The 22,290-nt window shown below is 40.8% G+C and overlaps 1 protein-coding gene across 1 annotated transcript in view; it reads right to left on the bottom strand.

The window, feature by feature from the left end:
* Window positions 1-22,290, bottom strand: part of LOC133560660 (voltage-dependent T-type calcium channel subunit alpha-1H-like) — a 190,098-nt gene that overhangs the window by 64,733 nt on the left and 103,075 nt on the right. The window contains exons 11-14 of the mRNA XM_061913434.1: window positions 17,182-17,333; window positions 16,922-17,107; window positions 13,068-13,185; window positions 2,581-2,736 (exon numbers count right to left, since the gene is read on the bottom strand). Of these exons, the coding sequence (XP_061769418.1) occupies window positions 2,581-2,736; window positions 13,068-13,185; window positions 16,922-17,107; window positions 17,182-17,333 (612 nt within the window). The remainder of the gene's footprint in view (window positions 1-2,580; window positions 2,737-13,067; window positions 13,186-16,921; window positions 17,108-17,181; window positions 17,334-22,290) is intronic.

Raw genomic sequence — 22,290 nt, forward strand, 5'->3', positions numbered from 1 at the left:
AAACATATGTTTAATGTACCTTAATATTTTTAGTTAGAATAAAGCCAATAATGCCATTTTTGTGGTGCCCTTTTTTAGAAAAGTACAGAAAAGTATCAAAATACATTTTGGTACAAGGACCGCTACCAAAATATTGGTATCGGGACAACCCTACATTAAAGGCCTACTGAAATGAGATTTTCTTATTTAAACGGGGATAGCAGGTCCATTCTATGTGTCATACTTGATCATTTAGCGATATTGCCATATTTTTGCTGAAAGGCTTTAGTAGAGAACATCGACGATAAAGTTCGCAAATTTTGGTCGCTAATAAAAAAGCCTTGCCTGTACCGGAAGTAGCAGACGATGTGCGCGTGACGTCACGGGTTGTAGGGCTCCTCACATCCTCACATTGTTTATAATCATTGCCTCTAGCAGCAAGAGCTATTCGGACCGAGAAAGCGACAATTTCCCCATTGATTTGAGCGAGGAGGAATGATTTGTGGATGAGGAAAGTTAGAGGGAAGCACAAAAAAAAAGAACAAAAAAAAGGCGACGGCTGAAGGCGGCGGCAGTGGGGCCGTTTCAGATGTAATTAGACACATTTACTAGGATAATTCTGGAAGATCCCTTATCTGCTTATTGTTTTAATAGTGTTTTAGTGAGATTGTAAAGTCATACGTGAAAGTCTGATGGCTGCGGTGAACGACAGTGTCTCTGAGAGAAGCCGATGGAGGAGCCAAGATCACAGCTGCTTTTTTTGACAGCTACAGGAGGAGGTCCCATAATCCACTGAAGTCCCCGGTAAGAGCTGACTTAATATCACAATTTTCCCATCCAAAAACATGCTGGTTGACGAAGAGAAACATGTTCGTTTGGCCGCTCTGTGTTAAAGCTTCACAACAAACAAAGAAACACCGGCTGTGTCTCGGTTGCTAAAGGCAGCTGCAATCCACCGCTTTCCACAAACAGCATTATTCTTTATAGTCTCCATTATTAATTGGAAAAATTGCAAAAGATTCAGCAACACAGATGTCCAAATTACTGTGTAATTATGCGAGGAAAAGAGACAACTTTTAGCCGTAAGTGGTGCTGGGCTAATATGTCCGCTACAACCCGAGACGTCACAAACACGCGTCATCATTCCGCGACGTTTTCACACATTAACTCCGCTGGAAATTTAAAGTTGTAATTTAGTAAACTAAAAAGGCTGTATTGGCATGTGTTGCAATGTTAATATTTCATTATTGATGTATAAACTTTCAGACTGCGTGGTCGGTAGTAGTGGGTTTCAGTAGGCCTCTAAAGTGATGAGACTTTAGAGTTCTCAATTAACCTAACATGGGTTTTACGAAGGTCCTGAGCAGTCCTGAGCAGTCCTGAGTTCAACCCCGGGCTCGGGATCTTTCTGCGTGGAGTTTGCATGTTCTCCCCGAGACTGCGTAGGTTCCCCCCGAGTGCTCCGGCTTCCTCCCACCTCCAAGGACATGCACCTGGGGATAGGTTGATTGGCAACACTAAATTGGCCCTAGTGTGTGAATGTGAGTGTGCAAGTTGTCTGTCTATCTGTGTTGGCCCAGTGATGAGGCGGTGACTTGTCCAGGGAGTACACCGCCTTCCGCCCGAATGCAGCTGAGATAGGCTCCAGCCCATTCCGCAACCTCAAAAAGGGACAAGCGGTAGAAAATGGATAGATGGAGGTGTTTTCATACGTATCAAAGAGACTTTAGAGCCAATCGTAAGCTATAGCGGTGTAGCTCGGTTGGTAGAGCGCCCGTGCCAGCAACTTGAGGGTTGCAGGTTCGATCCCCGCTTCCGCCATCCTAGTCACTACCGTTGTGTCCTTGGGCAAGACACTTTACCCACCTGCTCCCAGTGCCACACACCCTGGTTTAAATGTAAAAATTAGATATTGGGTTTCACTATGTAAAGCACTTTGAGTCACTAGAGAAAAAGCGCTATATAAATGTAATTCACTTCACTAGTTCACTTATGTTGTTTTGTACGAAGTCTGCATGTGTTTTGGTAAACTTCACACACTTTCGAGTCTTTAGTGATCAGTAAAAACGTGTGTTTTTATAACCACTGAAGCTGATTTGGAACATCAAACAAAGGTACACAAGCACAGCGTGTCGACTCGCCTTCCTGACAGCCAGAAAACGATGAGTAAGATGATGAAGGAGGTGAAGCACCCGCAACCCCACCCCGAATTAAATGATGACAACTTTTGGCGACAATCTCCTGCCATCACACCAATAAAGCTTTGCTAAATTGAATTAGCATTCACGCTGGATAGATGCAGACAGACGGCTTAGGCAGGGAGTGCGTGTTCTCTGATGTTGGAGATAAAACAAACAAACTAAATAACAAAAGCTCACCAGCTGTGAATGGCGGGTGATTGCAAACACTCGGCTGCCCTGGAGAGCATCGTGTAGATGTGTGTGTGTGTGTGTGTCACAAGACAACCGCAGCGATGCAATTCCTGCAGGCAGCGGGATTGTGGAGATTATTCAGCTTCGGTATCATCAGCGCAACACAGCTGACTGAGCCGCCGCCATTAAGTAGCTTAAACCCAAACGTGTGTGCACAAGCCGCCCTTACTTCTGCCTGAAAGCCCTCCACCAAAATGGCCACCAGCAGGTTGAAGAGGACGTAGTTTCCAAAGGTCATGAGCGCCACGAAGTAGAGCGCGGCCAGCGGCGTGGTGGACGCCATGCCGTTGTACAGGACGGCGTTCCAGTCCTCCTGCGTGAGGATCTGCACACGCGGGAACAGGGAAAGAAGTTCATTGTGAGCAGGAAATATAAATTCTTTTTCTAAAAGGACGTTTGCGTTCTTGTCAACATCAAAAACTAATTCAACTAACCTTCTTCATTAACAATCATGTTTTCGTAAGCGTCAAAGACACATTTAGCATCCTTGCTATAATCCAGCATATTTACACAACATACCGTGTTTCCTTGAATTGCCGCCGGGGCGCTAATTAATTTTAAACCTCTTCTCACTCCTGCGCTTACAAAAGGCATGCGGTAAAAGTAAGCATGCGCTTATTATTTTAAAACCTCTTCTCACTCCGGCACTTACCAAAGGTATGCAGTAAAAATTTGAGTGTGATGTAAGCTTGGACCTTAAATCCTACTGAATAGCTCTTAATTATCTTCCCTTTATGCGATTTCAAATTACCGGTATTGAAATCAGCCTCCTACATTTTGAAAATGATGACAGGGGAAGTGTCACTCGTGACGTCACAAGTTAGACCAGGCGGTAATACTAAGCATGCGCTAATTATTTTGGGAAGCGAGTTTGACCCAGCAGTAATTCAAGGCAGGCGCATACTATATGCAATGCAACAATTCAAGGAAATACGGTATGTGTTATTGTGTTCATCAAAGTGCCTTGTGACTTTAAATAAATAAACAAACAATTAAAGAATGCAACAAATGTGTTTTTTGTAAACACTGACAACAATTACTCTTCATCAAAATTAACGCGTGGGTTTTTGGAACTATGAATATAGTTATGATATAATTTATATAAGTATGGATCTGTAAATAACTTAATAAATGATTTTTGTTACAATCTATTTTTACTGTGTGGTTTTTAGTTGACAACAATTTTTCGTTTTTAATCAACTTAACACAGTGGCGGCTGCTGCTCCTTCAAGTACTTACAAGTACATTTTGGGAGACGCCAAGTACAATTTGGGCCGCCTCTAGTAAAATTTGGGCCGATAAAAGTAACATTTTGGCCACAACAAGCAAAAATTGGGCCGATGAAAGTAACATTTTGGCCACAACAAGCAAAAATTGGGCAGATACAAGTAAAATTTGGACCGATACGAGTAAAATTTGGGCCGCCACTAGTAAAATTTGGACTAACACAACTAAAATTTGGGCGGCCATTAATTAAATTTGAGCCACCACTAGTAAAGTTTGGGACGCGACAAGTAACATTTGGGCCACGACAAGTAAAATATGGGCCGCCATTAGTAAAATTTGGCCGGGCAAAAGTAAAATATGGGCCGGCGCTAGTAAAGTTTGGATGGAAACAAATAAAATTTGGGCCGATAAAAGTAACATTTGGGCCGATAAAAGTAACATGTGGGCCGATAAAAGTAACATGTGGGCCGATAAAAGTAACATGTGGGCCGCGACAAAAAAGTAAAAAAGTTAAAGTAGCAATGATTTTCACACACACACTAGGTGTGGGGAAATTTGTCCTCTGCATTCGACCAATCCCCATGACCACCCCCTGGGAGGTGAAGGGAGCAGTGGGCAGGGGAATCATTTTTGGTGATTTAACCCCCAATTCCAACCCTTGATGTTGAGTGCCAAGCAGGGAGGTAATGGGTCCCATTTTTATAGTCTTTGGTATGACTCGGCCGGCAGGGTTTGCAAGTAACATTTGGGCAGATACAAGTAAAATTTGGGCCGGTACTAGTAAATTTTGGGCTGATAAAAGTAAAATTTGGGCAGCAACAAGTAAAATTTGGGCCACCACTAATAAAATGTGGCCAGCAAAAAGCAAAATTTGGGCCGCCACTATTAAACTTTGGGCTGATAAAAGTAAAATTTGGATCACGGAAAAAAAATTTGGGGCCGCCACTTGTAAAATTTGGACGAAAACAAGTCAAATTTGGGTCGCGACAAGTAAAATTTGGCCCGATAAAAGTGAAATTTGGACAGGAACAAGTAAAATTTAGGCCGCCACTAGTAATATTTGGACCGATACAAGTAAAATTTGTTCAGCCACTAGTAAAATTTGGGCCGGTACTAGTAAATTTTGGGCTGATAAAAGTAAAATTTGGGCTGCAACAAGTAAAATTTGGGCCACCACTAGTAATATTTGGACCGATACAAGTAAAATTTGTTCAGCCACTAGTAAAATTTGGGCCGGTACTAGTAAATTTTGGGCTGATAAAAGTAAAATTTGGGCTGCAACAAGTAAAATTTGGGCCACCACTAGTAAAATTTGGGCAGCAAAAAGTAAAATTTGGGCCGCCACTATTAAACTTTGGGCTGATAAAAGTAAAATTTGGGCAGCAAAAAGTAAAATTTGGGCCGCCACTATTAAACTTTGGGCTGATAAAAGTAAAATTTGGATCACGGAAAAAAAATTTGGGGCCGCCACTTGTAAAATTTGGACGGAAACAGGTAAAATTTGGGTCGCGACAAGTAAAATTGGGCCCGATAAAAGTAAAAATTTGGACAGGAACAAGTAAAATTTAGGCCGCCACTAGTAATATTTGGACCGATACAAGTAAAATTTGTTCAGCCACTAGTAAAATTTTAACCGATAAAAGTAACATTTTTAATTAGTAAAATTTGGGCCTATGAAAGTCAAATTTGGCCGCGACAAGTAAAATTTAGGCCGGCACTAGTAAAATTTGGGCTGCAACAAGTAGAATTTGGGCAACCACTTGCAAAATTTGGGCCGCCACTACTAAAATTTGGACTGCAACAAGTAAAATTTGGGCCGCCACTAGTAAAATTGCGACTGTGTTGGATCCATTATGGATTGAACTTTCACAGTATCATGTTAGACCCGCTCGACATCCATTGCTTTCCTCCTCTCCAAGGTTCTCATAGTCATCATTGTCACCGACGTCCCACTGGGTGTGAGTTTTCCTTGCCCTTGTGTGGGCCTACCGAGGATGTCGTAGTGGTTTGTGCAGCCCTTTGAGACACTAGTGATTTAGGGCTATATAACTAAACATTGATTGATTGATTGATTGATAAAATTTGGGCGGATAAAAGTAAAATTTGGATCGCAACAAGTAAAATTTGGCATGCCACTTGTAAAATTTGGACGGGAACAAGTCAAATATTGGCCGCGACAAGTAAAATTTGGCCCGATAAAAGTATAATTTGGGACGCCACTATTAAACTTTGGGCTGATAAAAGTAAAATTTGGATCACGGAAAAAAAAATTTGGGGCCGCCACTTGTAAAATTTGGACGGAAACAAGTAAAATTTGGGTCGCGACAAGTAAAATTTGGCCCGATAAAAGTGAAATTTGGACAGGAACAAGTAAAATTTAGGCCGCCACTAGTAATATTTGGACCGATACAAGTAAAATTTGTTCAGCCACTAGTAAAATTTGAACAGATAAAAGTAACATTTTTAATTAGTGGGTTCTTCCGAGGATGTTGTAGTCGTAATGATTTGTGCAGTCCTTTGAGACATTTGTGATTTGGGGCTATATAAATAAACATTGATTGATTGATTGATTTGTAAAATTTGGGCCTATGAAAGTCAAATTTGGCCGCGACAAGTAAAATTTAGGCCGGCACTAGTGAAATTTGGGCTGCAACAAGTAGAATTTGGGCAACCCCTAGCAAAATTTGGGCCGCCACAACTAAAATTTGGACTGCAACAGGTAAAATTTGGGCCGCCACTAGTAAAATTGCGACTGTGTTGGATCCATTATGGATTGAACTTTCACAGTATCATGTTAGACCCGCTCGACATCCATTGCTTTCCTCCTCTCCAAGGTTCTCATAGTCATCATTGTCACCGACGTCCCACTGGGTGTGAGTTTTCCTTGCCCTTATGTGGGCCTACCGAGGATGTCGTAGTGGTTTGTGCAGCCCTTTGAGACACTAGTGATTTAGGGCTATACAACTAAACATTGATTGATTGATTGATTGATAAAATTTGGGCGGATAAAAGTAAAATTTGGATCGCAACAAGTAAAATTTGGCATGCCACTTGTAAAATTTGGATGGGAACAAGTCAAATATTGGCCGCAACAAGTAAAATTTGGCCCGATAAAAGTATAATTTGGGACGCCATTATTAAACTTTGGGCTGATAAAAGTAAAATTTGGATCACGGAAAAAAAATTGGGGGCCGCCACTTGTAAAATTTGGACGGAAACAAGTAAAATTTGGGTCGCGACAAGTAAAATTTGGCCCGATAAAAGTGAAATTTGGACAGGAACAAGTAAAATTTCGGCCGCCACTAGTAATATTTGGACCGATACAAGTAAAATTTGTTCAGCCACTAGTAAAATTTGGGCCGGTACTGGTAAATTTTGGGCTGATAAAAGTAAAATTTGGGCTGCAACAAGTAAAATTTGGGCCACCACTAGTAAAATTTGGGCAGCAAAAAGTAAAATTTGGGCCGCCACTATTAAACTTTGGGCTGATAAAAGTAAAATTTGGGCAGCAAAAAGTAAAATTTGGGCCGCCACTATTAAACTTTGGGCTGATAAAAGTAAAATTTGGATCACGGAAAAAAAATTTTGGGCCGCCACTTGTAAAATTTGGACGGAAACAGGTAAAATTTGGGTCGCGACAAGTAAAATTGGGCCCGATAAAAGTGAAATTTGGACAGGAACAAGTCAAATTTAGGCCGCCACTGGTAATATTTGGACCGATACAAGTAAAATTTGTTCAGCCACTAGTAAAATTTTAACCGATAAAAGTAACATTTTTAATTAGTAAAATTTGGGCCTATGAAAGTCAAATTTGGCCGCGACAAGTAAAATTTAGGCCGGCACTAGTAAAATTTGGGCTGCAACAAGTAGAATTTGGGCAACCCCTAGCAAAATTTGGGCCGCCACAACTAAAATTTGGACTGCAACAGGTAAAATTTGGGCCGCCACTAGTAAAATTGCGACTGTGTTGGATCCATTATGGATTGAACTTTCACAGTATCATGTTAGACCCGCTCGACATCCATTGCTTTCCTCCTCTCCAAGGTTCTCATAGTCATCATTGTCACCGACGTCCCACTGGGTGTGAGTTTTCCTTGCCCTTATGTGGGCCTACCGAGGATGTCGTAGTGGTTTGTGCAGCCCTTTGAGACACTAGTGATTTAGGGCTATATAACTAAACATTGATTGATTGATAAAATTTGGGCAGATAAAAGTTAAATTTGGATCGCAACAAGTAAAATTTGGCATGCCACTTGTAAAATTTGGATGGGAACAAGTCAAATATTGGCCGCGACAAGTAAAATTGGGCCCGATAAAAGTATAATTTGGGACGCCACTATTAAAATTTGGACTGATACAAGTAAAATGTGGGCCGCCACTAGCAGAATTTGGGCAGATAAGTAAAATCTGTGGATTTTGCGGTAAAAAAAATGGCAATATGTCACCATAAAACCTGTAGTAAAATGGTCAGTCTATTTTACTGTAAAATTCTGGTGATTGAGCTGACCGTTTTTGTTTGTTTTTTTGCATTAAAAATATTGTTGCTGTTTTCACAGTGTATTACTATAAATGTAAAAAATGGTACCACAGTTTTTTTCTTACAGTGAGACTCTGAAGACCGAGCTCTTTAAAAAAAAATATATATTGTCATGTTTACAGCGTACAATTTGATGGATAACTTGCTTTGAAATCAGAAGGCTATGTATGTATTTACTTCAAAAATGTTTCGAATGTATGATAATATGATATCTGTTGCATTATTAGATGGATAAAGTGAAAATATATATCACTGCATGCAGGACAAGCATCAAGGGTTGGAATTGGGGGATAAATAACCAAAATGATTCCCGAGCGCAGCCACAGCTGCTGCTCACTACTCCCCTCACCTTCCAAGGGGGTGGAACAAAGGGATGGGTCGAATGCAGAGGGTCATTTCACCACATGGAGTGTGTGTGTGACTGTCAGTGGTACTTCAACTTTAAGTTTAACATGCCTTTTTTTTTTTATAGAAAAAGAAAGGTTAAAGTACTTCATTGATGCATATTATTTCCAAGCTTTCACGGGCCATTCAAAATGATGTGGCGGGCCAGATCTGGCCACCGGGCCTTGAGTTTGACACCAATGATTTGGAGTTTCTACTGAAACGTCAAAGACACTGAACTTGACGTGCGTGTTTTTGGAAACAGTTCTAAAATCCTGTTTGTGCTTCGTCATTATTATTTGGAAAACGACTTATTAATATAGAAACTGGGACGTGGAAGAGAATTAATTAAAATGACTTAAGCGCAGCGCGAACAAAAAAAATGGAGCACCTTCGTCTCGATGCAGTATATTCAGAACGACTAACAGAGGATTTAATATCTCTTTGCCAGTCTAACAGTAATCGCGCTCTTTTCACGCCTGCTCGTTCTTGCTGCCGGAGTGCATTTTTATTACTCAGCCATTGGGAGGGGTTTTGTTGTCATTTGTGGCAGGGGGGGGAAAGGGGGGGCCAAATAGCGAGAGTGAGCTAGATTGTGTTAAAAATAATAAAGATGATTGTTTGGCCTGCTGCCAAAGATACAAGCTGTGTATTGTTTCAAATGAAATACTGTACTTTGTGTATTAGTGTGTGTGTGTTCTTGTATTTCTACCCTTCTTGAGACGTCAACAAGGAAAGGTACTTTCCATTTGAGGAGGCGTGAACAAGTTAGGACATAAATCATGGTCCCATTACGGAAAACCCATTTGCACCCCTGGTGGTGAAATCTGTCAAAATTTGGATCGCAACAAGTAAAATTTGGCATGCCACTTGTAAAATTTGGACGGGAACAAGTCAAATATTGGCCGCGACAAGTAAAATTTGGCCCGATAAAAGTATAATTTGGGACGCCACTATTAAAATTTGGACTGATACAAGTAAAATGTGGGCCGCCACTAGCAGAATTTGGGCAGATAAGTAAAATCTGTGGATTTTGCGGTCAAAAAAATGGCAATATTTCACCATAAAACCCGTAGTAAAATGGTCACAGTCAATTTTGCTGTAAAATTCTGGTGATTGAGCTGACCGTTTTTGTTTCTTTTTTTGCATTAAAAATATTGTTGCTGTTTTCACAGTGTATTACTATAAATGTAAAAAATGGTACCACAGTTTTTTTCTTATAGTGAGACTCTGAAGACCGAGCTGTTTTAAAAAATATATATATTGTCATGTTTACAATTTGATGGATAACTTGCTTTTGAAATCAGAAGGACATAAATCATGGTCCCATTATGGAAATCCCATTTGCACCCCTGGTGGTGAAATCTATCAAAATTTGGATCGCAACAAGTAAAATTTGGCATGCCACTTGTAAAATTTGGACGGGAACTAGTCAAATATTGGCCGCGACAAGTAAAATTTGGCCCGATAAAAGTATAATTTGGGACGCCACTATTAAAATTTGGACTGATACAAGTAAAATTTGGCCCGATAAAAGTATAATTTGGGACGCCACTATTAAAATTTGGACTGATACAAGTAAAATGTGGGCCGCCACGAGCAAATTCTATCAAAATTAGGGTTGCCACAAAATGGAGGATTTTTTCTAATTGACTGTGTGTCTGGTCAACATGAAATAACAAGTGTGTGTAAAAATTTGTAGTGCTCCCCCTGTGGCCAACATATGTAATAACAAGTGTGTGTGTGTAAGAAACTGAAATGCGCCCCCTTTGGCCAAAATTAATTAAAACATTTAAATGATAAATGGGTTGTACTTGTATAGCGCTTTTCTACCTTCAAGGTACTCAAAGCGCTTTGACACCACTTCCACATTTACCCATTCACACACACATTCACACACTGATTGAGGGAGCTGCCATGCAAGGCGCCAACCAGCACCCATCAGGAGCAAGGGTGAAGTGTCTTGCTCAGGACACAACGGATGTGACGAGGTTGGTACTAGGTGGGATTTGAACCACGGCCCCTCGGGTTGCGCACGGCCACTCTTTCACTGCGCCACGCCGTCCCTAATGATAAATGGGTTGTACTTGTATAGCGCCTTTCTACCTTCAAGGTACTCAAAGCGCTTTGACACTACTTCCACATTTACCCATTCACACACACATTCACACACTGATGGAGGGAGCTGCCATGCAAGGCACTAACCAGCACCCATCAGGAGCAAGGGTGAAGTGTCTTGCTCAGGACACAACGAACGTGACGAAGTTGGTACTAGGTGGGAATTGAACCAGGGACCCTCGGGTTGCGCACGGCCACTATTCCACTGCGCCACACCGTCCCAAAAAATATATACCGTATTTTTCAGACTATAAGTCGCAGTTTTTTTTCATAGTTTGGCCGGGTGTGTGACTTCTACTCAGGAGCAACTTATGTGTGAAATTATTAACACATTACCGAAAAATATCAAATAATATTATTTAGCTCATTCACGTAAGAGTCTAGACGTATAAGATTTCATGGGATTTATCGATTAGGAGTGACAGATTGTTTGGTAAACGTATAGCATGTTCTATATGTTATAGTTATTTGAATGACTCTTACCATAACAGGGGTAGGGAACCTATGGCTCTAGAGCCAGATGTGGCTCCTTTGATGACTGCATCTGGCTCTCCGATAAATCTGAGCTGACATTGCGTAACACGATAAGTAATGAATAATTCCACTTGTAATCACAGTGTTAAAAATAATGCTCAAAATATAAAAAATTCCCATGCATTTTGAATCCATCCATCCATTTTCTACCGCAGCTGTTCAAGAAGTTGCGTTAATGGTAAGAAGTTATGTATTTAATATTGGTTAGTGTGGGACTTGCCCTCCTGGAGGTTCTTCAGACCACCAAGCACCGACATGAGAGCCTGTTTCAGGGTTACAATATTGTTTTATTTTTCAATAAGTCTCTCAGTTGCTTCCTAGCAATTGTCTTTTCCTCTTTCGTTCTCGCTCGCGCTCTGGCTCCAGCCCCAGCCCCAACCCCGTCTCTCCTCCTGGCTGCTGCTTATAACAGAGCGACAGGTGATTAGATAACAAGGCAAAGGTGGGCCATCTACGCATCTGTCGCTGATTTCGAGGCCGATCCCGGCAACACCCCGCTTTGCTGCAGGCCCGCAGGCCACGCCCCTCCACAGTTAGCTTCAGAATAAGAATGTTATTACAAAGAATAAGAGACGTATTATACTCTAGAAATGTTGGTCTTACTTAAAAATGCACACATTTAGTTGTTCAGTGTTGAAATTTTTTTTATATGGCTCTTACGGAAATACATTTTAAAATATTTGATTCTTGGCTCTCTCAGCCAAAAAGGTTCCAGATTCCTGTACCATAATATGTTACGTTAACATACCAGGCACCTTCTCAGTTGGTTATTTATGCATCACATAACGTACACGTATTCAGCCTGTTGTTCACTATTCTTTATTTATTTTTAAATTGCCTTTCAAATGTCTATTCTTGGTGTTGGATTTTATCAAATAAATTTCCCCAAAAAGTGCAACTTATATATGTTTTTTTCCCCTCTTTATTATTCATTTTCGGCAGGTGCGACTTATACCCCGGAGCGACTTGTACTCCGAAAAATACGGTATATAGAGACATACTGTAAATAACTTGAATTAAAGAAAAAAAACAAAAAATGCAACAAATAAATAAATGAACTAAAAGCAGTGTTTTTCTCACAATGTGTCGACTTTTTTCTTATAAAATTGGGAACAGTTTCTCATATTCTTTCTGTTTCTGTAATATTGCAATATTTTCTCGTAAAATTATAACTATTTTATGTAAAAATTATCACTTTTTAATGCAAAATGGTGACATCTGTCATATAAAATTCTGACCTTTTTTTTTTTTTACAATATTTCCAATTTTTTTGTTGTTCTTGTAAAATAGTGACATTTTTGATGTAAAATTGTGACCTTTGTCATAATATTGCGAAGTAAAATTCCGATTATTATTATAATGTTGCCAACATTTTTAAGTTTTCTTATACAATTGTGACTTCTGTCGAGTCAAACTACGACTCTTTTCAAAAAATCGCCAAAATTGTAAGCTTTTCTTGTAAAATTGCGACTGGTTATTGAGTAAAATTCCAACTTTCCTCATGACATTGAACAATATTCCGTTTTTCTTGGAAAATTTTGACTTGCGTTGAGTAAAATTACGACTTTTATTATAATACTGCCAAAATTTTTAGTTTTTCTTGTGAAATTGTGACCTTTTACTTGTGAATTTTGAACTTATTTTTGACACAAGCTTTTTTATATTGGCATAGTATGTATATGTTATTAATGTTGTAAATACAAATCTTTTTTGATCTAGGAATGGTGGTCCTAAGGAGGTAGGCATTATTCGGAGGTTTGAAGAAAGTAAGAAATACAATAATGAGTGTGTGTGTGTGTGTGTGTGTGTGTGTGTGTGTGTGTGTGTGTGTGTGTGTGTGTGTGTGTGTGTGTAACCTGGAAGACAGTGACTGTAGCCCAAAGCAGTGAGTCAAAGTTTTTTCTGTCTGGTATCGTGTCTCCGCTGTCTTGTCTCAGACCAAATTTACATCCAAACAGATGCATCCCCAAGATACTGCACAAAAGAGAAGATGGATTAGTTTTCATCAGGTGGCAATTTTGTATAAGGTTTTTTATTTTGCTGGAGCAAAAAGAGGACATTGGAAGCAGGTGATTGATTACAAGAGATAGGTCACACTATTGCACAACACGGCGACAACAGGACCAATGTTATAATAGCGGTAAGAATCAAACTGCTCAGTCAGCATTAATAGTGCTTATGAGTTTATTGTAGACGACAGTACAACTACTTGGTAGCCTTAACACCATTTTAAAGCACATGCAGAGCTAGATAAAGCTGCTGGATTCTAACCACCAATTATACTTCAAAGTAGGGATGTCTGATAATATCGGCAGTCCGATATTATCGGCAGATAAATGCTTTAAAATGTGATATTGGAAATTATCGGTATCGGATTCAAAATGAATGGTATCGGTTTTAAAAAGTAACATTTTTTACTTTTTAAAACGCCGCTGTGTACACGGACGTAGGGAGAAGTACAGAGGGCCAATCAGCCTTAAAGGCACTTCCTTTGCGTGTCGGTCCAGTCGTATAATATCCATGGCTTTTCACACACACAAGAGAATGCAAGGCATACTTGGTCAACAGCCATACAGGTCACACTGAGGGTGGCTGTATAAACAACTTTAACACTGTTACAAATATGCGCCACAATGTGAACCCACACCAAACAAGAATGACGAACACATTTCGGGAGAACATCCGCACCGTAGCACAACATAAACACAACAGAACAAAAACCCAGAAACCCTTGCAGCACTAACTCTTCCGGGACGCTACAATATACACCCCCGGCCCCCTTCAACCTCAACCCCCCCGCCCCAACCCCGCACTTTCTTAGACTTAGACTGTGAAAGTCAAAGTATAGTATTTCCCATAGTTGTAGTGGCTATCAGAATTATCTCAGGGAGAGCATGTCCCAAATTCCAAGCTGCTGTTTTGAGGCATGTTAAAAAAAACAATGCACTTTGTGACTTCAATAATAAATATGGCAGTGCCATGTTGGCATTTTTTTCCTTAACATGAGTTGATTTATTTTGGAAAACCTTGTTACATTGTTTAATGCATCCAGCGGGGCATCACAACAAAATTAGGCATAATAATGTGTTACTTCCACGACTGTATACATCGGTATCATCTGATATCAGAATCGGTAATTAAGAGTTGGACAATATCGAAATATAGGATATCAGCAAAAGAGCCATTATCGGAAATCTCTACTTCAAAGGCATTTTTACGGTGCAATGAGGTGGCGACTTGTCTAGGGTGTACCCCGCCTTCCGTCCAATTGTAGCTGAGATAGGCACCAGCGCACCTTGCGACCCCAAAGGGAATAAGCGGTAGAAAATGGATGAATGTAAAAAAAAAAACTCTAACAGGAGGTTGCCTACAGCCACAGCTCTGATTTATCTTTTTTTCCCTTTTTCCAGTATTTGCTTTTAAGGACCTTTAGAAAATTATACAGTTATTTAACTAAGAATAGTATTCATAGCATTTACAGTGCAATTAGGAATGTGTCCCTCACATTGGAACCAATGCGGTACCAATTCCTGGTGCCTGGGAATCGATACCGGTACTCGAAAATACCAATTTTAGGTACTATTGTATTTGTTAATAAATATTTTATTTTTAATGCGACATTTATAAATGAGCTGATTATATTTCCTGCGATGTCCTGCTGTTATAGCTTGCTTTCTTATTACGTTTGAATTTTTTTTTGCAATGAAGTTGCACTTCAAAGACATTAGATAGCAGTACTGTATAGGCTATCTATAGTAGGCTGTCTAACGAGAAAGTAGCTTTTTCCATTGACTTACATGTGTTATGTTGCGCCCTACAAAGTGCATATACTGTAAGTATTGTATTTATTACACACCAGCTGTTTGATTGCAACATCCACCTTAGTTGTAGTTTTCATTAATCCATTAGTAGTGTTAAAATTGCCATGGGAAATCGCTAATGCTAATAGTAGCCCGTCTATGGCAAATCTAACGTAAATTAGCATTAAGGTAGCGCTTTTTGGAAGAGGGTTGCTTTACTTTACAGTCTGTAGTAGCGTTTTTTTCCTATCATACTTGCTTTGGTGGTGTTGAAAATTTACGAGAGAGAGTTTGGATGAGTCCTCCCTGAGTGCTGCTTGAGTGATTTTTTACGTGAGCACGTGACATAACGTCACGTGCAACAAAGCTATCAAAATATGGCACCGCTCTATTTTACAATAATCCATACCCAGACAGAATTTTGTCGGTGCCCATAAAAGTACCAAGTAGTACCCCTGCTTTTATTAGTAAAATGTTCCAAAAGATTTAACGAGAACTGAATTGTACAAAAACAAGAGCAATTTTTACGAAAATAAAAAACATTACTCCTGTGAATCTGTTCCATACACCCACAAATAAAAATTCTAAAATATTTCTCAAAATCTTTATCAAAGTGCTGGCACTCACACCTTTCTTTGGCCAAATGGACGGCGTGGCGCAGTGGAAAAGTGGCCGTGCGTAACCCGAGGGTCCCTGGTTCAATCCCCACCTACTACCAACCTCGTCACGTCCGTTGTGTCCTGAGCAAAACACTTCACCCTTGCTCCTGATGGGTGCTGGTGAGCTGCCTTACATGGCAGCTCCCTCCATCAGTGTGTGAATGGGTAAATGTGGAAGTAGTGTCAAAGCGCTTTGAGTACCTTGAAGGTAGAAAAGCGCTATACAAGTATAACCCATTTATCATTTAATGGCAATTGCAGCCCTTCCTATACTCTTTGTGTTAATAAATGATAAATGATAAATGGGTTGTACTTGTATAGCGCTTTTCTACCTTCAAGGTACTCAAAGCGCTTTGACATTACTTCCACATTTACCCATTCACACACACATTCACACACTGATGGAGGGAGCTGCCATGCAAGCGCATGTTAAATGTAAATTAATTAAACTTTTAATTATCCATCCCTTTGGGGTCGCGGGGGGCGCTGGTGCCTATCTCAGCTACAATCGGGCGGAAGGTGGGGTACACCCTGGACAAGTCGCCACCTTATCACAGGGCCAACACAGATAGACAGACAACATTCACACTCACATTCACACACTAGGGACCATTTAGTGTTGCTAATCAACCTATCCCCAGGTGCATGTCTTTGGAGGTGGGAGGAAGCCGGAGTACCCGGAGGGAACCCACGCAGTCACGGGGAGAACATGCAAACTCCACACAGAAAGATCCCGAGCCCGGGATTGAACCCAGGACTACTCAGGACCTTCGTATTGTGAGGCAGACGCACTAACCCCTCTCCCACCGTGAAGCCACTTTTAATTATGTTAAATGTATTTTTATTTGTTTCCACTAAAAACTATTTATTTCGCACAAATTTGTGTCAATACAAAACAAAAATAAACCATAAACATTTTTCACATAAAAAAAAAAAAATGTGAAAACATTTTTGAAAATAGGGTTTGGGGGGGGGGCTCAAGATGAAATCCTCAATTCAATTTCTACAAATGGTGAATTTTCAATTTAAAAAAAAGTATGCAAACGCACAGGATTCTTTGTTAACGAGCTGTGGATTCGCCAAAATGATATGTGGGCAAACAGACTAGTTTGTTTTTTTGCCATATTTAGCCATGCGATAACCGAAACCGCAGCAATATTATGTTAGGCAAAAAAAAATCGTATTATATGAAAACTGAGGTATCACTGTAGAAGTATATATTATTTGGGTAATTTTATGCAATGTTGGTACCTGAAAATGAAAATGAAGAGCATGAGCAGCATGCTGAAGGTGGCCACGTTGTCCATGGTCTTCATCAGCACCACCAGCTGTCTCCTCAGGGCCGGCAGGAAGCGGACCAGCTTCAAAACCCTCAGCAACCGGAAGGTCCGCAGCACGGACAGGCCGCCCTCTGCCTCGCCCACAATCTCCCACACACTGCGACACCATGTTTTTCAAACCAACACTGAACAAAGTCATCATTACGCCTTTCAGGTTATCGAGCCCCATACCTGATGATGACGATGATGCTGTCGAAGCCGTTGTAAGGGTTCTTGATGTACCCAAAGAGCCCCAAAGCGAGGACTTTAAGGAGCATCTCCAGGCTGAAGAGGCTGGTGAACACCATGTTGCTGATCTCCAAAATATCAGTCAGCTCCTGTGGCTAAACACATGATGGAAGTGGCTAATGTGAGCAAAATATGTTTTCTCTAGTTACCAGAGGTAAAAAAACAAAACAAAAAATAAAAATAAAAATAAATAAAAATAATAAATTAAAAAAATATATATATAAATATACAGCGGGGCAAAAAAGTATTTAGCCAGCCACCGATTGTGCAAGTTCTCCCACTTAAAATGATGACAGAGGTCTGTAATTTTCATCATAGGTACACTTCCACTGTGAGAGACGGAACGTGAAAAAAAAATCCAGGAATTCACATTGTAGGAATTTTAAAGAATTTATTTGTAAATTATGGTGGAAAATAAGTATTTGGTCAACCATTCAAAGCTCTCACTGATGGAAGGAGGTTTTGGCTCAAAATCTCACCATACATGGCCCAATTCATTCTTTCCTTAACACGGATCAATCGTCCTGTCCCCTTAGCAGAAAAACAGCCCCAAAGCATGATGTTTCCACCCCCATGCTTCACAGTAGGTGTGGTGTTCTTGGGATGCAACTCAGTATTCTTCTTCGTCCAAAGGAAATATATTGTATATATATTGTTATATGTATATTAGTTATATATTGTGTATATACTTATACACTGTATGTATATATACATTATATATATATATATATATATATATATATATACATATATTTGTGTACAAACGTACACACACACATACATATATATATATATATATATGTAGGTGTGGGAAAAAATCACAAGACTACTTCATCTCCGTACAGTGCTCAACAAATGTCAACCACACCTACATATTGCGCTCTACCACGGTATCGAGCACTATTCTCCGGATAATCCAATCAAGACATATATATATATATATATATATATATATATATATATATATATATACTATTCAAATCCATGCGTGTCAGGTGTGGCAAAATGTTTTTTAATTTGGTGTCCAGGAACACAACACTAATAATTGACTTTCCAGCGCTCCCTTGAAAATTGAAAAAAGTTGCCCCTGCCACAAGATTCACTTAGCCTCACGAAGAATCGCTGGAGACATCCATCATGACATGACGACCTTAAATGTCCCATGAACCCATATTCAGAAACAAACATGAAGTCGACGATCTTAGTTTCTGTCGGCCATTTGTAGGCCAAAAACAGGGGTCGTACTTTAACAAAATCCTCCTCGGGACTTTGAACAAATGAGCCAAGGTTAAAATGACAGATACTAGATGGATGAAAAATTGTGAAGGAATTTTGCCTACGTGTGTGAGGCATGGCGCCAATTTTTTATCTAATGGTTCGTCACAAAACTTCCAACATTTATAACAGGACTCCACAAATTCAGGTCTTGATGATAATTGGTACAAAGGGTGACGATGACACCCTAACGTACCAGATGGGTCAGTACTTAAAGGTTTGTGGTGGGCAGAGCCTGGCAGGGAAAACTGCTTCTTGACATCACCAAGTAAACTTTAATGACTTTGGATGATCACAGACAGATACTAAACTGATGGGCGATGATTAATTGCAAATTAATTTTGCAGGCGCAAAATTGCCTCCATTATTACTTCGCTTTAAAAGACCAGATCTTCCAAACTGATAGCCCAGCAGGCAGAAAACATTGATTAAACGTTGATTACACATACATATCCTTTAAAAGTGACTTCAAAACGACCTTGCAAAATAGTTGTTTTTCTAAATTGAAATTCTCACGTTAGAGCCACGTAGTTGGTTGGGAAATGATCAAATTTCAAAAGTCAAATCAACGCCACAACCTGATGTTGAATAAACGTCGTAAAAAAGCTGTTTATTGCGCCTCCAAGAGCGCAACTGAGCACGTTACTCCGGCTGCAGCAGGCAGATGCAATCAATCTGCAATCTGCCCACCTATCACTGAAGAGCTCCCTGGGCTTCTTAAACCAGTGCAGACCTGTGTTCCAGGTCAGAACGTAGCTACCTGTCCTGTATAGTAAGCCTAACCTGTCAAACTCCTTGTGCATTCTCATGTTCATGCTCATTTGTCTCCTGACTTCTCCCTTGTGCCCGCAGTGTTTCCCTTCCGTCACCTTAGATTCGAGCTGTGTGTTTCACTTCCTTGGACTCCCCCTGGATCTCGACTACCTACCGGATCTCGACCGCCCCTCGCATGGACACGGACTCTGACGCCTTGCTATCGCCCCGACTACCTGCTTGTCTCAAGGACCTTCTTACCTGCCCTGCCTCTTTTGGACTTGCCTCTCGCTCAACACTACGGTAACACTCAGCAGCTAATTCCAACACATAGTCACACACCATACTGTACAATCTTGGATCTAGTTCACACGTGCCATTCCGCTGCGCTGGGCTCGTGCGCACGCTACTCCAGCTGCAGCAGGCAGCTGCCTTCAATCACCAATATGCACACCTGAAGCTGATGAGAGACCTGCCTTCTTAAGCCAGCTCAAACCTGCATTCCGGGCCTGAACAAAATCTCCTGTTCAGTACAGTAATCCGTAATGTCTAGCTCTGTACTCTCTCTCTCTCCCTCTTTGTGTTCTTTCCCCAGTTGTGCTCATTGTGTCATTCCAGCAGCATTCGTCCGTCCAAATTGCGAGAAGTGTGTCTCGTCTCCCCGTCTTCCCCTCTGGTTCCCTGGCTGCCTGTGGAGAGACGCAGCCAACGGGCTGACAGCGGGCGGACAGAGGCGTTCCAGACCAGAATGGAGGCCAGAAGGCGGGGCATGTGGCGGCGAGGAGAGGCGTGACGCACGCGGAGCGGCAGGACGGCAATCGGAGTCAGGTGCGTAGGACACACACCTACTCACAATCTGCGCATCTGCTCCTAGACTTTAAGAGAGGCGAAGGGGGCACGATCGGGAGAGAGAGAGGAGGAAACCACGGCAACCCAACCACGAGCGCAACACCAGAGAACGGAAAGATGAGTCCCCGCCACAGACGCAGCAGGCGATCACCGAAAGGTGCAGCGCGACCAGGAAGCAGGACCGGCGCACTAGAAATGGGCGCGCCCGACTGGCCCGAAGAAAGGTTGTGCGAACAAATAAACGTAAATCAAACCTGCTACGACGCGTCGTGTGTCAAGTGTCCTCGCAACCCACACGGTGACGGCTGGGAGCCCGTCACACTGCCCCTTTTGGATCTCGACCTCCCGCCTGGACACAGACCTTTGACGCCTCTCTCCTGCCCTTGACCTCACGCTTGTCTCTGGACCTTCGCGCCTGCCTTGCCCCTCTTGGACTTCCACACCTTGCTCAACACTCCGGTTAACACTCATCAGTTAATCTCTACACATAGTCGCACACCACACTTATTTTGAATTAGTTACACATTTCATTTTCTATTGTACTATATAATAAATATAGGGCTAAAACAACATCATTGCTGTCTGTGCCGTCTTTTTCCCCTCCCTGTACCGTAACACGAATTTCAGTGGTCAAATCAACGCCACAAGCTTCCGTTAAATAATCGCCATCAAAAAGCATGTTGTTTCAACGTTGTATTTGTATTGTAGAATATTGGTTGACAAAAATGACCAAAATTCAACAGTCAAAGCAACGCCACTACCTGACGTTGAATAAACGTAAAAAAAGCATGATGTTGAGATGCAACGTTGTATTTGTGTTGTAGAATATTGGTTGAGAAAATTACCAAAATTCAACAGTCAAAGCAACGCCACAACGTTGTATTTGTGTTGTAGAGTATTGGTTGGGAAAATGACCAAAATGTCATGGTCAAATCAACGTCAGAACCCAACATTAGATTAAACGTCATCATAAAGCATGTTTTTCCAAAGTTAAGTTTGATTTTCTCAACGTCAGGACCGGATGGAACAAGTTCTCAACGTTGTTTCAATGTCTTGTGCCTGCTGTGATTAGAATTTAAAGTCGGGGTCAGATCATGACTCAACGTTGATTCAACAATAACAACATCATCCCCTTGCGGTGGAAAATTATGACAGTGTTAACTTCCTTCACATTCATCAATTTTTCTGAATATGTTGATGGTCGAGGGCCCGGTCAACGCTAATTAGAATTTTAATGTGAACATTTTTACTGATACAGATGACAGCGTATGATATAAATGTTCTTTTTCATAGTTTGTAAGTAAACATTTAAGGGTTGTGCTACCTCGTCTGACGTCAAGTCACTTTTGATGGTCATGTGACTGCCAGACTCCGTTTGATTGGTGACATGGAGTCAAACATCACTAGTGCTTACGTTGGATTGGTGAAGTAGAGTCATGTGACCGTGACCGCTGGCAGAAGTTTCTATAACGAGCCAAATAAATAGGTCATTCCAAACAGTAATCAATAAATTATAGATCAATTTAATGATGATAAAAATTAATGTAGCTGTCGGAATGAAATACAAAAATATAATAAAACTACTCTGACAAGTTGAATTTATCCAAAAAGCCTGTTAATGGTTATCTAGCAAGCGCAGGAATTCAACATATTTCCCTAGGGCTTGTTGCTAGGCAGAATTTTTGGATAATTTAAAAATATATATTATTTCAATTACAAATATATTTGTGTACTGAACCAAATTTAGTGTAGAAACCTCATGGATGACATCATGTACATGTTTTAGCTTTCTAGAAGACGCGGCAAAATATGAACAGCTTGGCAGAAACCGTGGAGCCTAGAGCTGTCCGATGTTATCGGACAGCCGATTTTATCGGCTGATAAATGCTTTAAAATATAATATCGGAAATTATCAGTATCAAAAAGTCCAATTTATAACTTTTTAAAACGCCCTCCCAAAAATCTCCCGCGGCAAACATTCTCCCGAATTTCTCCCAATTTCCACCCAGACAACAATATTGGGGGTGTGCCTTTAAGGCAGTGCCGGCCCAATCATGTAATATCTACGGCTTTTCACACACATTAGTGAATGCAAGGCATACTTGGTCAACAGCCATACAGGTCACACTGAGGGTGGCTGTACAAACAACTTTAACACTGTTACAAATATGCGCC

Source organism: Nerophis ophidion, linkage group LG01 (assembly GCF_033978795.1).
Source record: "Nerophis ophidion isolate RoL-2023_Sa linkage group LG01, RoL_Noph_v1.0, whole genome shotgun sequence".
Lineage (NCBI taxonomy): Eukaryota > Metazoa > Chordata > Actinopteri > Syngnathiformes > Syngnathidae > Nerophis > Nerophis ophidion.